This window comes from Aulonocara stuartgranti (genome assembly GCF_965226115.1).
Source record: "Aulonocara stuartgranti genome assembly, chromosome: 9".
Taxonomy (NCBI): domain Eukaryota; kingdom Metazoa; phylum Chordata; class Actinopteri; order Cichliformes; family Cichlidae; genus Aulonocara; species Aulonocara stuartgranti.
The window spans coordinates 14,147,383-14,166,922 of NC_138960.1; the positions used below are offsets into that span (position 1 = coordinate 14,147,383).

The following is a 19,540-nucleotide window of genomic DNA, read 5'->3' on the forward strand; positions in this document are numbered from 1 at the left end:
AAAGCGCTTTGGGTGCCTTGAAAAGCGCTATATAAATCCAATCCATTATTATTATAAAGGCAGCATGAAAAATGAGCAGGATACACAAAGGTCAGAGATTACAAATTAAATCAGAAAATGACTTCAAACTTACTGAGAGCAAGGCCTCTGTTACAAATCTGTCTAATAGAAAAACATGCTGTACAGATACAATAAGGTAAGTGTTCATGGTCATTTAAAAACTGGCTCTACCTGAACCACTTAAATATTTTATGAAGTCACTGAGTCGACAATTTCTAAAGTTTGTTTTCTTAATTGCAGTTAGAGTGTGGCTGGTAAGGATGAAAACACATACAGAGCGTAAACTGTCTTTGTTAGTAACAAACGTCAGGAAAGAAAAGACAAAACACACAAACACTCATGATATTCATGAATAATTAGAAAACATCTAAACATTCTGGTTGCGGATTTTTACAGTCTTATTTGCACTCGGTCATCTTCATAATCATCCTGTTCAATACATGACAGGGGAGGTCCTGAGGTGGGCGGGGCTCTCTGGTGATGTCAGCATGAAAGGCAGGACCAGCATCTGCCACATGTTGGTGAAGCATCACAGTACACTGGTGTGGGTTCCTTTCCAGATGTTGGACATTTGATACTTCAATGTTGAGGCGAACAAGAAGACACAGTGTTGGGTCTTCTTGGCAAAGGTCTCGAAAAGCATCTCGTCTCTCACTGACTGTGAGGACACCCGAAGATGGTACTACTTCCCACTTTTCTTGGTCTCTGGTCTTGGATCTCATGAACTTTTTGGCAACCCTCCAGACCCACGCCACGGTCCCAATCAGCCTTCTCAGGTTGCTGAATCGCCTTGCGTCGATTAGCTGTTGGGTTGCTACTCCTGCCAGTGGTCTTCTCGACTCTACGTGTGCTGAGTCCTGAGCTGCCTTGATGTGGATTCTGGTAAGGACCGCAACAAAAGTCTTTTTCTGTAGCTTTGTGACCTTTTCTCGAGCTTGGGCAGCGACTTCTCCGGTGGATTTCTTCAACCACTCATCTTCAGGAAGTTGGAGAAACTTTGGACCCGACTGCCACTCGGAGTCCTCGGTTAGGGCATTTGGATTGGCCCCTCTGGTGAGAATGTTTGCAATGTTTGCTGACCCGGGAATCCATCACCAATCTTGGACATCAGTGGATGTCCAAATGTCTGGATTTCACCAATGCGGTTTGCGAAGAAGGTCTGGAAACCGTAGCTCTCACGCTGGATTGCACCCAAGACGGTCTGGCTGTCGACGAGGTGGTACCATTTTTTGACCTGGATTCTGCAGTGTCTCTGGAAGTAGATCTTCAGGCGGGCAGCAAAGACGGCGCCACACATCTCTGCTTTAACAGGATCGCCTTTGTGGTTGAGAGGTGTCAGTTTAGCTTTGGACTCTACTAGTCTCACACTATGGCTGCAGCTCCAGCAAAGGTACATCACTGCGCCATATGTATGTTCACTGCCATCAGAGAAGGTGATGGGACTGGGCTCTGCACAGGGATCTGGTGGTCTGAAGCTTGTGAAGAACTTCTTAGTCATGCAGGACTCCTGTTCACTGCTAAACAGTTACAGCGTCACAGAAAGAACCTTGAGAGCAAACTGCTGCTGAAGCTTAACCATCACCTCACTGAGTGAAGAAATGGCACATTTTTGCTAAATATGCAGAAATAAATGCAACCCATACAATTTATGGTAAACTGAGCTTCCTTGTATGAACATGTGTTGAAGATGCCTCGTTTTAATATTTTCTCTGAAAACGTTTTGAAGATACTAAAATTTGTATATTTATTCATTTTTGTTTGTCTGATAGCATTTATTTATAAAATAAATCGGACATTTAAAACAGTTACTCACTGCTTGAGTAGTATTTTCACCAAATACTTTTTTACTCTTACTTGAGTAACTTTTTTGACAACTACTTTTCACTTTTACTTGAGTAATAATATTTTAAAGTAATGCTACTCTTACTTGAGTACATTTTTTTGGATACTCAACCCAACTCTGCATCCTGATCAATACATGACAGGGGAGGTCCTGAGGTAGGCGGGGCTCTCTGCCTTTCATGGTGACATCACCAGAGGACCTGTCACGGCCAGGAGGATCAGCAGGGTGCTGATAAGCTGTTTCTGCGTTTCTCTCGCTCTCGTGCGCTCTCTCTCATTCTGTCTCTCTCTTGCCGGGGTGGAACTCATTGCGGGTTCACGCCCTTGGCCCACGCCACTCAGAGGAACAAACGTCTGAGACTCATTAGTGTGCCAGCATTTAAGCCAGGGAGTGACTGCTGTTCTTTGATGGATCATTATGTATGATTCGTGTTAGTGCCGTCAAGTTACCCGCAAGCTTTCCCTCGTGTTCCTGAGCTTTGAACTAACAAATGTTTCCCTGTGGTGAGTGTCAGAGAGAGAGAGCCTGACCTTGTGCATGGATTGTTTGATGAGGAGCGAGTGTATTTTCCCTGGAGCCCTGTACCCCCACTTTTGTACATAGCACTATCTCTGCACCTTTTTATATACACCCGGTGAACCATGTAAATATATTCCTTGTGAGCTTCCTTAAACACTTCAAGTTGTAAGCTAATAATAGTTAAATAAGAGCAGATGCATGCTGGTGCAATAAACTATACGTTTTACGTCCAATGGATGCATGATCTTAGTCGATTAATTGCAAAGATAATCAGTGACTAATCGACTATCAAAATAATCCTATGTGGCAGTCCTAGTTCTTACAAACCATCCCACTGTGTAAACCTGACATCTGTGGAACAGCTGAGCTGTATGATGTGTACAAGGACACAAAACATTATTTACCATCAGATCCCGAGCCCTCCATGTGTTAATCAAGAAACTGCTGCTGTGCTACATCCATAAATGATGAATAATTTAGGAGCTAAAGCTAAAAGGACAGTTTATTTGTACCATCTTCATGTGAACACATTCAAGAACATCACAGATGAAAGAAACATCTGAGAAAACTTCTACACTACATAAAGCAAGAAAAATAGTTTTTCTTTCAGGTGGTTTCAGAAAAAACAGAAACATCAAACACCTCCAAGACTCTCTTTGAAAGAACTAAAAGCCTTTATTCTCATGGTCCAATCATGAGTGAACTCCCCGATGAAGCCTTGTGTGCTAAAACATGTCAGAGTTTTAAAGGTTAAACATGAGTTTCCAAAACGTTTTGCTGGAGAACAATGAACTATTTGACTGAGTTTCAATTATTTACAGACGAGCAAAACCAGGACAGAGAAAAAAGGACAAAACTGACTCAGTAAAACGACAGAAAATAAGATCCCATGTAAATCTGTATTATGTAGAAGTTCAGCCCAGCAACCAGTTCAGTTCAACACAAGTTTAAATGATTCTATCTGAACTCTGTGGAGCCTGATCTCAAGCTTTTTGAGTCTGACACTGAAACCAGAGGATCTTTCTGTCTCTTCAGATTCACTGTGATCCAGTGATGGGAGTGATTATAGTCCCAAGTGATCACGCTGATGTTTGCACAGAGCAGACAATGAGGTGAATGTTTGGGCACATTGGTAACAGTGAAACAGTTTATTAGTAACGTGGGATCGTTTGTGTGTGGAGTATGAACTGAGATTACTGAAGCTCTTGTCACACTGGTCACAGCTGTAGTTTCCTTCCATGTGTGTACGTTCATGCCTGTTACGATTACCTGAATGTGAGAAGCTTTTGTCACAGTGTCTGCACTTGTATGGTTTCTCTCCTGTGTGGACTCGTTTGTGTGATTTAAGCTTACATGCAGAGGTGAAGGATGACCCACACTGATCACAGAGGTGCTTTTTAACCCCACTGTGAATCAGTTCATGTTGTTTTAACTCAGTTGGTGTGGTGAAGCTTCTCCCACATTCTTTGCAGTATTGCAGTTTGTCTCCAGTGTGTCTACGTTGATGTCTTTTTAGGTTCGGTTGCCAACTGAAAGTTTTTCCACAGAGGCCACAATGAAAGTCTTTCCCACCACCACAGTGATGACAGGGTTGAGAACTGGATCCATCTGTGTCGCTCTGCTTCTAAACAAAGACACAAAGACAGTGTAAGTCAGTCCTTCAACACTTTTATCCTGAACGTCGCCTGAAATAAAGAGCATCTCTGCAGACGTCCAATTACATTTGACTGTTTCAGTTAACACACTCAGTTTACTGGGCTGCAATAACTACAATACTACCACCATAATACTACAGTAATACTAAAATCATAACTGACATGAAAATCTGAATAATCACTCAGAGCTGCTTTTCCATGCAGTAGAATTGCTAACATGCTAACACAGTTTAATGAGCAGAGTTGTTCCAAACAGTCAGGCTAAAATGACAAGATAACAATATAAATACATACCTCACAGTAACTGCACTTGTAGAGTCTCTTTCTGGTGTGGATCTGTTGGTGTTCTCTCAGGTTACGTGGAGATTTAAAAGTCTTCTCACACAGGTCACATTTATAAGGTCGTCCCTCAGTGTGGGTAAACATGTGTTGTTTTAACTGTGTGTCTGTAGCAAAGTATTTGCCACACTGTTCACAGCAGTACACATCATGTCTGGTGTGAATGCGTAGGTGTATATTTCGGTTCCCTCTCCAGCTGAAAGTTTTTCCACAGATGTCACAGCTGTACGCCTTAATTCCAGAGTGGATAACTAGATGATCCTGTAAGTGGCTACTGCGAGTAAAAGCTCTGCCACACTGATCACAGCTGTACGCTTTAACTCCACTGTGGATGAGTTGGTGTTGTTTTAGGTAACCCTTCGTGGAAAAAGACTTTCCACACAAGTCACAGCTGAACGGTCTCTCTCCAGTGTGGATGACCTGATGCTGTTTTAGATTAGCCTTCAAAGTAAAATCCTTCCCACACTCGTCAGAGGTGCATGTTTTCTCTCCCTTTCTTCTGTGAGGTTTGTCGGCCTCCTGAGAGCGCTGACTTCTCGCTCCATGTTGGTCCTGCAGTGACAGAGATACAAACAGAGGCAGTGAGTGAAATGCAGTCGTGGAACAAACTCAACCTTCAAACTCCCTCCATTAACACTAGTTTTAAACCTGAAGGTGGAGTGTGGCACCAAACACCTTAAAGGTCTCTTATCCCCACCTGCTGGTAGTTCTAACACATTACATCCAACCTGCTGTTAAAAATAATTCATGACTGTTTAAACACTAAAATCATGCCCATCCCTCCTGCTGTACACAGATATATAAAAATGTATACATATATAAATATTTACCAGGTCTATACTTTTTTTTATTTCCTATTGTTGTTCCCTGATTTTTACATATACACATATATATACACATATATTTAAAAAAAAAAAGAAAGAAAAGAAAACACCCAGCATGCCCCTGCGGGCGGTTTATCCTTCAAGCTCGGGTCCTCTACCAGAGGCCTGGGAGCTTGAGGGTCCTGCGCAGTATCTTAGCTGTTCCCAGGACTGCGCTCTTCTGGACAGAGCTTTCCGATGTTGTTCCCGGGATCTGCTGGAGCCACTCGCCTAGCTTGGGAGTCACCGCACCTAGTGCTCCGATTACCACGGGGACCACCGTTACCTTCACCCTCCACATCCTCTCGAGCTCTTCTCTGAGCCCTTGGTATTTCTCCAGCTTCTCGTGTTCCTTCTTCCTGATATTGCTGTCATTCGGAACCGCTACATCGATCACTACGGCCGTCTTCTTCTGTTTGTCTACCACCACTATGTCCGGTTGGTTAGCCACCACCATTTTGTCCGTCTGTATCTGGAAGTCCCACAGGATCTTAGCTCGGTCATTCTCCACCACCCTTGGGGGCATCTCCCATTTTGACCTCGGGACTTCCAGGTTATACTCGGCACAGATGTTCCTGTACACTATGCCGGTCACTTGGTTATGGCGTTCCATGTATGCCTTGCCTGCTAGCATCTTGCACCCTGCTGTTATGTGCTGGATTGTCTCTGGGGCATCTTTACACAGCCTGCACCTGGGGTCTTGCCTGGTGTGATAGACCCCAGCCTCTATGGATCTTGTGCTCAGAGCTTGTTCTTGTGCTGCCATGATTAGTGCCTCTGTGCTGTCTTTCAGTCCAGCTTTGTCCAGCCACTGGTAGGATTTCTGGATATCAGCCACCTCCTCTATCTGCCGGTGGTACATACCGTGCAGGGGCCTGTCCTTCCATGATGGTTCCTCGTCTCCCTCCTCTTTCTTGGGTTTCTGCTGCCTGAGGTATTCACTGAGCACTCGGTCAGTTGGGGCCATCTTCCCAATGTATTCTTGGATGTTCCTTGTCTCATCCTGGACTGTGGTGCTGACACTCACCAGTCCCCGGCCCCCTTCCTTCCGCTTAGCGTACAGCCTCAGGGTGCTGGACTTGGGGTGAAACCCTCCATGCATGGTAAGGAGCTTTCTTGTCTTGATGTCAGTGGCTTCTATCTCCTCCTTTGGCCAGCCTATTACCCCAGCAGGGTACCTGATCACGGGCAGGGCGTACGTGTTGATGGCCCAGATCTTGTTCTTACCATTCAGCTGACTCCTCAGGACTTGCCTGACCCTCTGCAGGTACTTGGTGGTTGCAGCTTTTCTAGCGGCCTCTTCATGGTTCCCATTCGCCTGTGGGATCCCCAGGTACTTGTAACTGTCCTCTATGTCTGCAATGTTGCCTTCTGGTAGTTCAATCCCCTCAGTTCTGACTACCTTCCCTCTCTTTGTTACCATCCGACTACACTTCTCCAGTCCGAACGACATTCCAATGTCATTGCTGTATAGCCTGGTAGTGTGGATCAGTGAATCGATGTCTCGTTCACTCTTGGCATACAGCTTGATGTCATCCATGTACAGGAGGCGGCTGACAACTGCTCCGTTCCGTAGTCGGTATCCGTAGCCAGTCTTGTTAATGATCTCACTGAGGGGGTTCAGGCCTATGCAGAACAGCAGTGGGGACAGAGCATCTCCTTGGTAGATCCCGCACTTGATGGTGACTTGTGCTATGGGCTTGGAGTTGGCCTCTAGTGTTGTACGCCACATCCCCATTGAGTTCCTGATGAAGGCTCTTAGGGTCCCATTGATCTTGTACAATTCTAGGCATTCCAGTATCCAGCTGTGGGGCATTGAGTCATAGGCCTTCTTGTAATCAATCCAGGCAGTGCACAGGTTGGTCAGTATATATAAGGGGTGCAACGATACACAAAATTCACGGTTCGGTTCGATACTTTGGTGTCACGGTTCGATATTTTTTCGATACAAAAAAAATGTTCATGCCTTTTTAATTTGTCATTTATTAAAATTATAAATATATATTTTAACTCAAAAGTACAGTTTTTAAATTTAACCCTAACCCTTGTGCGTGTTTTTTATTTTGACAGCGAATGCGCACCTGCGGACCACTTATGTGCAGCCCTGGTTATTTAGCTCGTCATATTGCAGCCACAGAAATTCTTTTGTCCATGAAACCATAAAGCTGCACTTTCTTTTTGCCTTATAGTCTGATTTGTCATAACTTCTCCGTTTTGCGGTAAGCTTTTCTTTGGCTGTCAGTTCTTCACCCTGACCTGTCTTATTTGGCTCAGCAGAACTAAAATATATATCCTGCTGCTTTTACACACGCACTCACATAAGCTCAGCGATTCTCTGCGCGATCAACCTCTCACATGTTTAAGCTTGCTGCGGGAGATTTCACTTGTCATGTTTGCGTAGTAAGCTAACGATTAATAAGACGATGTCAGAGGAATTGGTGCACAAATTATCATCACTCACAGATCAGTGCTGTCGCTCTCTATACACAGTTCGCGCGATTGCAAAGTGAAAGCAAAAAAACGAGCGCAAATTCAAACGCGATTTCAATATGTCACATATTGACAGTGGCTCACCGATGCCAATGACATAATTACCCGGCTACATTTCTGAAAGAATGCAAAAGCATTGACATATATTTTTCCTACAATAGCCCGACGGGCAGGGAAGAGATAGATTTTGGTAGCCCGACTGAAAAAAATCGCTAGCCCCAGGACGTCGGGCTAGCGATATTGCGAGCCCTGTATCTGATTGAGGAATCACTCATCTTTGGAAAAGAGAGTTTATTACAGAGAAATGGCTCTTTCCAAAATAAAAGCTATACTAACCGCTTCTTCTGGGCTATATTCTCAGCAGCATAAGGAGAATCATGTGCTAACAGCTGTCTAAATGACTCGGCTAAAGTTAGTAGCATGCTTGTTGTTTTGGTCTTTGCACTAGGATGATGTCGGCGTAAATGTGCAGTCATATTCGTTGTGTTCCCACTAGTGCTTTCAGGTTGATCTCGTTGAAATGACCTTAACGCCACAACACGGCAAATCTCCGTTAACGAGCTACCGCCGATCGCCCCATGCATGGGGCTAGACGGCCAACACGTTAACGAGCTAACTGCGCTAACACACTAGTTCCCACCCATGTAATTGAGCATTGCATGGCACATCCAACATACTGTTTTACTTTAGTCCATGACTCGCTTACCTTCAGGGTCATACGTCACATGAAAACCAAAATAATTCCAAACGCCAGATCTGAATGAGAGTGGGGGAGGTCCATGTTGCAAGGAGAGCTTAACTTCTGTCTCGCTAGCTTGCCCTGCGCTCTTCCTTCTGACTATGCTGTCTGTGTTGAGCGCTCAGTGGATCTGCGCTCGACAGTGCAGCCTAGGCGGAGTAGTCGAACGCAGATTCACTGAGCGCTCAACACAGACAGCATCGTCAGAAGGAAAGTTGATAAAATAAATTACAAATTTTGTATTGTTCGATACATATGTGTACCGAACCGAAAGCACTGTATCGAACGGTTCAATATCGATACGAATATCGTTGCACCCCTAATATATATATATATATATATTTTTTTTTATTATTTTTAGATGTTTACAAGTATTTACGGCTCCCAGTGTTTCCTTTTCCTTAGAAACTGGGTCCAAATGGCTCTTTGGGTTTTAAAGGTTGTTGATGCTTGTGCTAGATGACAAATCTTCAGTATGTTACGCTTTCCGCCACCCAACACATCCCTATACCGTTTGGAATGAATCTACACATGTACGTTTACTGTAATCGTTTTGGAAAACACTATCTAACATGATTAAGGTGGTGCTTGTGTTAGGGATCAGGTTATGGTCATAGCTGGAATACACAGCTGGAACGTGTATTACTGCCGGCAGCGCCAATCTATTGCTTTCCATCCACAACCCGGTGCATATCATAGGAATACAGAAGGTTAACTTTTGCGTGCCTGAGGAACGCCTCGGGATGTGACAAATCGTCGGTATGTTACGCTGTCGAATGAGAACAAGGTCGACACACAGGACAGGAGAGGAAGAGGGGGGTTAGGTTTAAAGGTAAGGACTGCTCAGTGGGATTTGATTAATATACATGTCTGTACATGTGACATTATGTTTTTTCAGGTTGTAAAACTTGTTGCAAAACAATCTGAGGCAGACTAACTGTGTTATTTAAAGACTGCATGAAGATCCTCTGCAGGTTAGTGCAGGATAAACAGGTTCGTTTGCTGAACTGTGATGGATTTAAAGTAAAGAACAGTGTGTGACTGGTGCACAGTGACTGTGGTGCTCATGTCACAGTTAGATTACATCAAGTGTAGCAGAGATTCATTTAAACTGAAGCTCATGATGCTGACATTCATTCACTGAGTTCCACCTTCATACCAACAGTATAGTGTCTAATATAAAGACAGTGTACTGTCAGTGTAGAGGATGGAAATCAGCCAGGACAGCTCATGAAACATCTGCTGACATCTGGTTGAATTCAGTTGTGTACATCCACAGAGAGCAGCAGGTCAGCTGATCACAGCCTGTACTTTAAGAAAATCTACTGGAGCTCTCAACAGAAATTATTGTGAGCTGTGATTCTTTTCCCCACGCTGAGCCACTACAGCTGATTTTAGGGTTCCCACCTGCTCAATCCCACTTTAACCTCTTCCCTGCTCATGTTCCTGTTTAGAGGCAATGTCACCCTCTACAATGTAGGCATTGTATTATTAAATTATTAAAACATTACATTACCTTAATATAGCACAAGGATCAATAAGTTTTGCGTAAAATATATATCAGTACTTCAGCTTTTAATGGAGTTTTAGTTATCACTAGTATCTGTCACCTTCTGTGTTGAGCTCATTGTTTCCTCTGTAGTGACTCAGCTGAGTCCAGATGGCTGAAAATGTTCCTCTGCTGCTCCGTCAGACTCTTCTCCTCCTGCTGATCAGCTGGGACACAAAACAGATCTTTGTTAGGCTCCACACTGCACTGAAGAGTCAAAGTGTCTCATATGGTCATCTGACAGCACAAAGAACAAACTTTAGCTTCCCCAAGAGGGCAACTTGTTTGAAACAAACACAAAAGGTTTAAGCACCAATACCAAATTTAGCAGTATGGCACAGCAGTACCAGGAGAGACTGAGGCCTGTTATTAGAATCAAATGCCCACAGGGTTCGTACGCCTTTTTCAGGGTCAAATTCAAGCACTTTCTAAGCACTTTCAAGGTCCCTTTTCAAGCTTTTCCAGCGAACCCTGTGCCCAGTGGGCAGACACAACTTTGCGCCAATAAGATTAAGGCAGCTGTGTTTTAATATAAATAAATGGATTTCATTATAGCACTTTTCCGCCAACATACGCTGTTTTCCTCTTTCTGGGGCAAAGTGGGCGATAAACAAAGAAATGCTCGGTATGTCCGATGGCCAGTCCAGCTGAATTGTACAATACTGATACTTGAGAGTGCGCGTGTGCGATGCAAGCACGTGTAGAGTGTGTGTTGAGCGCGTGATCAGTAGTGACAAAAACAATTCACAAAACGTGACCATACTATACTCGTGGCTCACTTCTAATCTATTGTTTTGCACACTTATACACATACCCAGCTGTTTAGCTACACTCTAGAGCCTCGCCTTTAACGGTCTTCTCCCGCCCGCTCTCACAGAGAGGAGCAGAAAACTTCATTCAGAAAACTTCATAAAGCTCAAGACTGACTGAACTCAGATCAAACTTACCTTGGCACTTACTTTTAGATGGGAGAGGGGAAAACTGAGAAACAAACAGCAATGAAACGGGAACTCTGTGGCTTCTTCTTCTTCGTCGTTGTCGTGTTCGTCGTCTTCTTCTTCTTTTTGGCGGTCAGCGCTTTAAGGTACATTATCACCACCTGCTGGACTGGATGGTCATCCATTGTCCACAGACCCTTGGAAGTTTCTGTTCAGATTAAAAATGGAATTCAAGGATCTCGTGACTTGGGTTTGTGGCTTTCACTGTTTACTCTTTAATTTTCTGCCACGTGTAGCAAACCCCACAGCTCAAATCAATGAAGAATTTAGTATTTTTAAGATGTTCTTCGCAGCATTGCTGCAAACAACATACATAGCTGCAACCAGCAGCTATGTAGGCCTAAAATGTGGTCCAAACATGTGAAACAGGTTTACCACCAGAAGAAACAGACTGTAAATAAAAGACTGCGAAAATGAAAAAAATCTTACTCTGACTTTGGATTGCAACCACATTCCCATTTGTCTCTTTAGTCTTTTATTTATGGCTCCAATTATTTGTAACAATGTAACATGTAACAGTCCTGAACTCTGTAATTAACAAATGTGGCATTTTATCTTGAACGACTGAAATGGCTCCTTCAACTTGTAGCTTGAGATTTTTCACAAGCCTCCTTCTGATCAGAAAGTTTGTGTGGTCAGTTGTTTTTGTGTGTTTATCATACTGTAGGCATTTGTCACTCTTTTGAGACAGTTTTCTCGCCACATAAGTTCCTTGAATGCCTCACACACAGCTGCAGGACATTTAGCTAGCATCGGCTTTCAAGATATTCTTTCATACATTCTTCTGTCGTGTTTCATGTATTTGCTCCAACATTCAACATTGCTAAAACTGCATTGTTTCTGTGGCTTGTTGGTCTGGGTAATGATTGGGTGTGCAAGCTCCCGGGTTCAGCTCCTGGACAAGCCCATGTGGTGTTATATGAACCCTATAAAGACATTTGGTAGAGATATAATAACAACTTTCCAAAAATCTCAGCCAATTAATTCTCTCTATGAATATAATTAACAAATAAATTCTGCTGATGTGTTAATCCACAGCAGCTGGATAATAAAGTTTACTGTGTGAGCCATCTCACTTCATCTTTATTCCACCTTACAGGAAGCGTCTGCGTCTCAGCTTGAAAGTTTTTTTTGTTTTGTTTTTTTAATGCACCTATTTATTTTATTTTACTATGGAAATTAAAACTCATCAGATTAAAAAACCTCAAGCAAAACAATCAATAAAGCTGCATAAACTGGTAACATATACACAAACAAACAAATACATACATTAAGTACATTAAATACAGGCCATAAAAATTAGAAACTAAAACGACCAAAACTTCAGAATCTATAAAGAAGGAAAACTTGAACATGATGAAAAGTGATGAAAAGTGTCTAATGACAGAAAAAAACATAATAATATTCAGGTCAAACATTTGCAGGCTGAAATAGCTGCATCCAAGTCATTCAAGTTGAAAATCTCCTTAAGTCTATTAAGTGAGATCAGCTCATTCAGTTTTTGTTGATTTCAGCTGATTTCAAGAGGAAGGAGCTGCAAATCTGAACACTCTTTTTTCCCAACATAACTCTTTTGACACTGAGTTGGTAGTGGGGTATGTTCCTACACCTTTCATGACAACTATCCTCAGCCACATATTCCTGGATATGTATAATGACACCATCAACTTCCCATTTCACCATCATTGGCTTCTTTGATGTGACTTAGTGTTGACTCTGTGTACCTGTGAAACTCCATGACATTGGGTAAGAGGGCTTTATCATGTTATATGTGAGAGAATTTAGAGTAACAGTACTCGAACATGCCAAATCACTCCACAGCTTACTGCCATTCCCCGGCTGTAACCTGCATATGCATCACATTAAACCTAAATCCTGTACCATAGCCACATGATGGGCATGAAGATGAGGTTCATGTTGCCAGATAGCTTCATCGCCACAAACATAAACATTCTTCAAAAAACAAAGGTTGTAAATATTTGCTGTATTTACAAGCACGTGCAAACAAACAAGACAATAATAAAAGAAAAATATATCAACATTTTACAAATGATACACTGAATGTAAAAACCAAATATGAGCACAACTCCACATGTACAATTGTCACTGCATATAAACATGACAGATGACATATTATAAGAAGTATAAACATATAATATACAATATGATCTGAAGCTGGTACTGGTGTATTTAAATTCCTTTTCTTTAGGCTCACATACACATTACTGCTTACCCTAATCATCTCATACAAGATGCTACTTACTTTTTGTGCAGTATTTACCTTAACATGCACTATGGTATAATAGCCCACTCACTTCTATAGTGCTGGTGATGTAGACAATAATGTCAGTTGATATGTAAAACTAGGAGAAGTAGACCACAAATGGGAGATATCGAGTGCTGGGAACACATTCTGTCTGATATTATTAATCTATCAGATTCTTGAATGTTTTATGTACTTAAGCCACAGTTAGAGAGTGAAACAGAGACTGACACTGGCTGAAATGTGTAGTAAATATTTTATTTTGAACTTTTATGAAGAAATACAAACTTTGAACTTTGAACTCTGGGCTGGTTTACTGTGTGTAATATTGCAAAGCACACTTTGCCTTTGTCAAGCAAACAACAACAATCACACACGCACACACAAACTCACAAACGTATAAAAACGATCACACAAAGAGGGACACAGAGGATGGAGACACAAGAGGAACCTAATGGACAAGGACCCAGAAAGGGAAAATCTACCACCATTTGCAAACGTCGTGTCGATTATTATACAGCAATAAAAAAGTTAATCCAGATACACACTTCAAATGTGAATTTGCGTTTCATCTCATGTTTTCCATCGTTTGTTTTTAAAAAAAAAAAAAAACACTAGTGCTGTAATATCAATTCAAATTAGAATAAAAAAAATAAAGAGACGTACGAAACACTGTGGATGTGCTTTAATGTACTAGAAATACTACTCACCATCAGTTACAAATGAAAGAAATGAAGAAAGCTCGTTTTTGTCACGGGCCGGTATTTTGAGTTTTATGCCCGTTTGTATTATGTTCTGGTTTGTATAGTAGAGACTTAAACCTTCAGTTAGTTCTATGGTTGTGTTCTCTGTTTCCCTGTTTAGTTTTATCTATTTAGGTTACTCTCATGTCTGTGTCTCCCCACTATGTTTGTAGCATCGTGTCTTCAGCGTGTGTTTGTTGTGTCCTCTGGGTTTAAGTCTCCCTCACCTTTGTGTGTCCCTGTTATGTCTTTGTGTCTCGTCTGCCTGTTCCGTCCTTATGTTGTTGTTTTTTTGCCTGTCCCTTTTGGCTCTTTTGCCATCAGAATTATTGTCTAAAGGCAAAGAAAGATGCCCAACGGATTTACTTTACCAAATTGACCATCCCAGCCTTGCCATAATGGTCCATTTGATTCACCTTTTATTGTTTATTTTATTTTCACTTGCTGAATATGGGACAGACTTGACTGGAGGAAAGAAGGGGAGAAAGAAAGAGGGAAAGAGAAACAGCTGAGAAGAGGGACGGGGGAGAAGGGCAAAAAACAAAAACCAACAGAATGGGCAGAAAAAAAAAGACAAAAAATGCATATATCAATCACCTGGATCACCTGCTGAGAAAGAAAAAAGAAAACAAGCAGAAGAGAACAAGAGTAATAGAATAAACAACATCACGATGATATATGGGAATATGACAGTAAATACTAAATATTAAACATTATTGTGCAGCACATAAGATCAACAGAACACAGTGTGGTTTGAGGTAGGAGCCAAAAAGGGTGTAGTTTGTGGGTGTGATCACCCGTGTGTACACCTGTGAGCATGGACGCGCTTGTTTTTTTAAAAGGTTCCTTCATGTAATGATCTGCTAGAGGGTGTGGGGGGGCCACAGCCCCGTCCTCCAGGGCATGAAGCAGGTATGGAGGAGATCAAAACTCCAGACATCCAGAGGCCCCCAGAACACAAGAGACCAAGGAAGACCAACAGAGGAGCAGCCGCGCCACTGTCCCGGAAAGAGCTGAGGAGAGTCCCAGATGAGGGCTCACTCAGCAGCCGCGGAGCAGAAGCCAGGGGGAGTTGCAGTGACGCGCCCGTGAGCTCCGCCGGCAGCCAGCCGTGCCTGAGTGACCGAGCACCAGGCCGAGAGGCCGGGGGCACCCCACCTCCGAAGTGGCCCGAGCGAGCCCCAGGCTCCAGGCCCCGATAAGCGGCCGCCAAGGAGTGAGCCGGCGTGTACCTGGACGCCCATCCCCAGACACAAAGAACCACCAACACACCGATGTCTGAGGGCATCTGCCACTGGCAGGGGAAGTGGTGGTGGGGGGAGATAGGCCTCCAAACCTTGGAGGGCCTGAGATGTCCCCAGAGAGGTGGTGTCTGATACCCAACCTGACATATAGACACAGACATACAGGCACACACATATACAAACATCCATTCCCACCCTCATGCTCTCATATGCACTTACTCCACACTCAACCAACGTGGAGACAGACATAAAGAGACGCTGTACACACGATCACACTCCCCAAGCGTACTCTACAAACCGGGTCTAGGTACCCTTGCTCCTGGAGGGGGGAACTGCACCCAGACCCAGGTGGTGTTACCCTTTTCCCTGCGGTGGGGAGAGGCAGACCGCCCCGACTTCGCAGCAGCAGGGAGGCCCCACACTCCAGACCGCAGTCGGATGGCCAACTCCTCCTCCTAGCCCCCCCGCTCCAGCAGGTCGCAGAGAACGGGGGTGAGAGAAGACTCCAAACCTCCCTCCACCCGCTCATTGTAGTGTTGATGCATGTGTGTTCTAAGGTGCATTTAAAACCCAGGAGGGCTTGGAGCTACCTGCCAGAGAGCAGCAGGTAAGCGCATGGTCCCTCCTGATAGCCCTCAATGTCTACGTGTATTTAAAATTGAGAGGTGGGCAACGACGCCAGGGGTGGGGTGTACACCCTGATGGTACTTTGGACTCCGTGTATCGTGCCCACCCCCAAGATCCTATATGTATGTGTAATGAGAGTGTGAGTAATGTGAATGTCTAAGTTGTGGGATAAAATTGAGGCAGAGGCAGCCAGAAGGGGACAGAGGGGGGGGGGGGGGGGGGGGGGGGGGGGGTAGCCTCCTCTGCACCCTGGTGACATACCCCTACTCCAAGGCCCTGCATGTGTGGGTGGTTGTGGTGGAGCGGGAAGAGGGAGGCAGCTGGAGATGGGGAGGGAAGGAAGGGAGGGGCAAGTGACCCCTCCCTGGGGCCAGCTCCCCCGCTGACCCCAGTAGGCACCCCCATACTCCGCAACCCGCCAGGGAAAGGGGGCCCAGGCCCATCCAGACCGGGGCCCAGTGCAGCAGCGCCTCCCGGCCCCACAGAGCCCGGGACAGTCCACCCAACCCCACCACAGAGAAAACTGCACCCACCCCACCATCCACTCATCTTCCAGACTACATAAGACAATAGACGCCCAGGCTGAGATCTTCCTCCACCTCTCCTATATCTCCCCCTCCTGCAGAGAGAGTTCCTGAAGAGAGGAAAGCTCCGTCCTTACGTTATCCTCCCTGTGTTTCATTCCATGTCTGTCATGTGTATCCATGTATATTTCCCCAGCTAATCTTGTCTCTCCCTCTCTCTCTCGTGTCCCCTCGACCCCTGTGTCAAATTCGTGTTGTCACAGTCTATGTCTCACTATCTCCTGATTACATTTTTACAAATATATTTTACAAATATAAATACACAATGTATTGACAACCACTGCACATGTAAGAAAAATCCACAGATACATAAATCAGCAGTCATATTGCAGTGTGTGTTAGAGAGAGAGAGAGAGAGAGAGAGAGAGAGAGTGAGAGAGCGAGAGAGAGCCCCCAGGAGCCAGAGGCATCCAGAGATGGATGCACATACAAACAGATGAAGTTTACTAAAGAACAAAACATGAACATACAGAACCAGGGGTAAAAAAAAAAAAAAAATTATATGAGTATGCGAAAAAAATTCACATACATATACAGTGGGGCAAAAAAGTATTTAATCAGCCACCGATTGTGCAAGTTCCCCCACTTAAAATGATGACAGAGGTCAGTAATTTGCACCAGAGGTACACGTCAACTGTGAGAGACAGAATGTGAAAAAAAAATCCATGAATTCACATGGTAGGATTTGTAAAGTGTCATGGTCTCCGCCCCTCGTCAGCTGACAGCCGTCAGGTGTTTTGTTTTGTTTACCTTTCTCTCTCACCTCTGCTCTCCCTTTCTCTCTCGCCCTCTTCCATTCTCTCTTTCTCCTGCCGGGGCGGAGCTCAGTATGGGCTCCTGCCCCTGGCCTACGCACCTGGAGGTGATCAGCACATCTGTCGCTGATCATGAAAGATTGGAACCCTTCTTAAGAGGGCGAGTCTGCTCTACTCGTCGCTGGATCGTTGAGTCATCAGCGTCAGTCGTCCTGTATTTTGTAGAATCAGTTTATGAGCATGTCTGAACCAGGAGACTAATGGTTTTTTTCTGCCTGTGCATAGATTGCCTCTGGACTTGTTCTTCCCCTGTGCCTGGCGACTGAACGGGAGCAAGAGAGATAAAGGAGAGGAGATGTGCTAGGACTGAATGGAAACTTTCCCTTCCTGGACTCCTGCCTCTTTCACTCCTGGACCCTGGAACCCCGGCACCTTTTTCTTTGGACACTATTATGTATATATATGAATTCCACTGTAGGAAACACTGTAAATAAATGCACCTTTTGAAGACACTAGTGGTCTGCGCGTGAGTCCGATCTACGAAACGTGACAGAACGATCCAGCCACAACATGGACTCAGCAGATCAGAATACCATCGGTCAGGCACTGGCTGCCCAAGAAGCGGCGCTGACTCGCCACGAACAAATGTTACATCAGCTGCGAGGTGAGATCGCTGCACTAACTCAAGCTGTTTCCGGTTTGACTACGCCAGGGGGAGTACAGCCAGGGACCTCCCAGCCGGCTCGCCCTGCCCAGCAGGAGACACTCGCGGCGGCTACGGCCGGTCCCTCATCGGCAGCCACCCCATCCTCTGACGGTCCTCTGCCTTCGCCTGAGCCCTTTTCAGGGGAGACAGAGAAGTGCTCTGGCTTTCTGGCCCAGTGTTCATTGATTTTCCGCGAACAGCGGCGTTTTCATAACAATGACGGGGCAAAGATTGCGTTCTTGGTACAGATGCTTCGTGACCGGGCTTTGAAATGGGCCCAGGTCGTGTTAAACTCCAACCCGGAGATCTCTTTTGAGAGGTTTGTGATTAACTTTAAGACTGTGTTTAATCAGGGCTCTGGAGTCGAGGCTGCAGCGCTCCGCCTCCTTAACTTTAAGCAAGGTAAGCGGAGTATGGCAGATTATTCAATCGACTTTTGGATTTTGGCAGAAGAAACCGGCTGGGGACCGGATGCGCTCAGGAGCACATTGTTAAATAACATCCGGGAAGATCTGAAAGATGAATTGATTATGCGGGACCTACCCACTGCTTTTGACGAATTGATGTCGTTATGTATTAAGGTGGATGAGCGGCTACGAGCTCGTAGGCAAGCACGGAACTCCAGTTCCCAGGAGGCCGCAGGACCGCGATGGGCGGAGGCTTCGGCCGATTACCGGTCCTCCCGGACATCAGGGGGCGCCGACGGAGAGGTACAGCCCATGCAAATCGGCAGCTCTCACCTAACTGCTGCAGAACGTCAGCGACGCATCACGGCCGGTGAGTGTCTGTATTGTGGTAATAAGGGACACATGATTGCCTCCTGTCCGTCGCGAGCAAAAGGCCGCGCCCGCCAGTGATGGTTGGAGTACTGGTGGGCGGTTTGAATCAGGATAAATCTCCTCCACGTTTAGCCCTGCCGGCTAAGCTTCTGGTTCATTCCGAGTGTCATTCACTTTCTGTGCTTATTGATTCTGGAGCAGAACAAAATTTCATTGACTCTGAACTAGCTAAACGACTCTGTGTGACTGTGGAGTCACTACCCCACGCCTTACGTGTCACGGCTTTATCAGGGCAGCGCCTCCCCGACATCACACACATCACTGAACCGCTCACCCTCACACTGTCTGGCAATCATTCGGAGGAGATTAGTTTTTTTGTTTTTCACTCCACTCAGACGCCGTTAGTTCTCGGTCATCCCTGGCTCCAGCAACACAACCCCACGATTAATTGGCAGAAAGGAGGCATTACGGGCTGGGGAGAAGAGTGTCATATGACTTGCCTTAAGGCTGCCGTACCTCCTAACAAATCTGTCACCGGCCCAGAGCCATCGCGGTCTTCCGACTTAGCAGATGTGCCGTCTGCTTACCACGATCTCGCCGAGGTGTTTCGGAAGGACCGAGCCCAGTCGCTGCCACCCCATCGGCCCTATGACTGCGCCATAGACCTGCTGCCGGGAGCTCCCTTACCAACCAGCCGCCTCTATAGCCTCTCGCTGCCGGAACGGGAGGCTATGGAGAAATATATAACTGAATCTCTCGCTGCCGGCATTATCCAGGCCTCTTC

At 45.0% G+C, this 19,540-nt stretch overlaps 3 protein-coding genes across 8 annotated transcripts in view; 1 reads left to right on the plus strand and 2 right to left on the minus strand.

Moving 5' to 3' along the window:
• LOC309714066 (uncharacterized protein) overlaps positions 1–19,540 on the minus strand; it is a 67,581-nt gene that overhangs the window by 24,168 nt on the left and 23,873 nt on the right. The window lies entirely within an intron of this gene.
• The window catches only part of LOC309714059 (uncharacterized protein), a 146,719-nt gene that overhangs the window by 13,566 nt on the left and 113,613 nt on the right, over positions 1–19,540 (plus strand). The gene's annotated exons all lie outside the window — the stretch shown is intronic.
• Positions 2,909–11,293, minus strand: LOC309714073 (uncharacterized protein). 3 transcript variants are annotated; one of them, XM_082546196.1, is made up of 4 exons: positions 11,017–11,293; positions 10,119–10,224; positions 4,372–4,968; positions 2,909–4,046 (listed from the first exon to the last, which is right to left on the minus strand). In XM_082546196.1, the coding sequence occupies exons 2-4, from the start codon at positions 10,134–10,136 to the stop codon at positions 3,486–3,488; spliced, it is 1,176 nt and encodes a 391-aa protein (XP_082402322.1). In that variant the 5' UTR covers positions 10,137–10,224; positions 11,017–11,293; the 3' UTR covers positions 2,909–3,485. The 3 variants fall into 3 exon arrangements, with proteins under 3 accessions (XP_082402322.1, XP_082402321.1, XP_082402323.1); XM_082546195.1 differs by having other exon boundaries at positions 11,005–11,293; XM_082546197.1 differs by lacking the exons at positions 10,119–10,224; positions 11,017–11,293 and adding an exon at positions 8,476–9,992.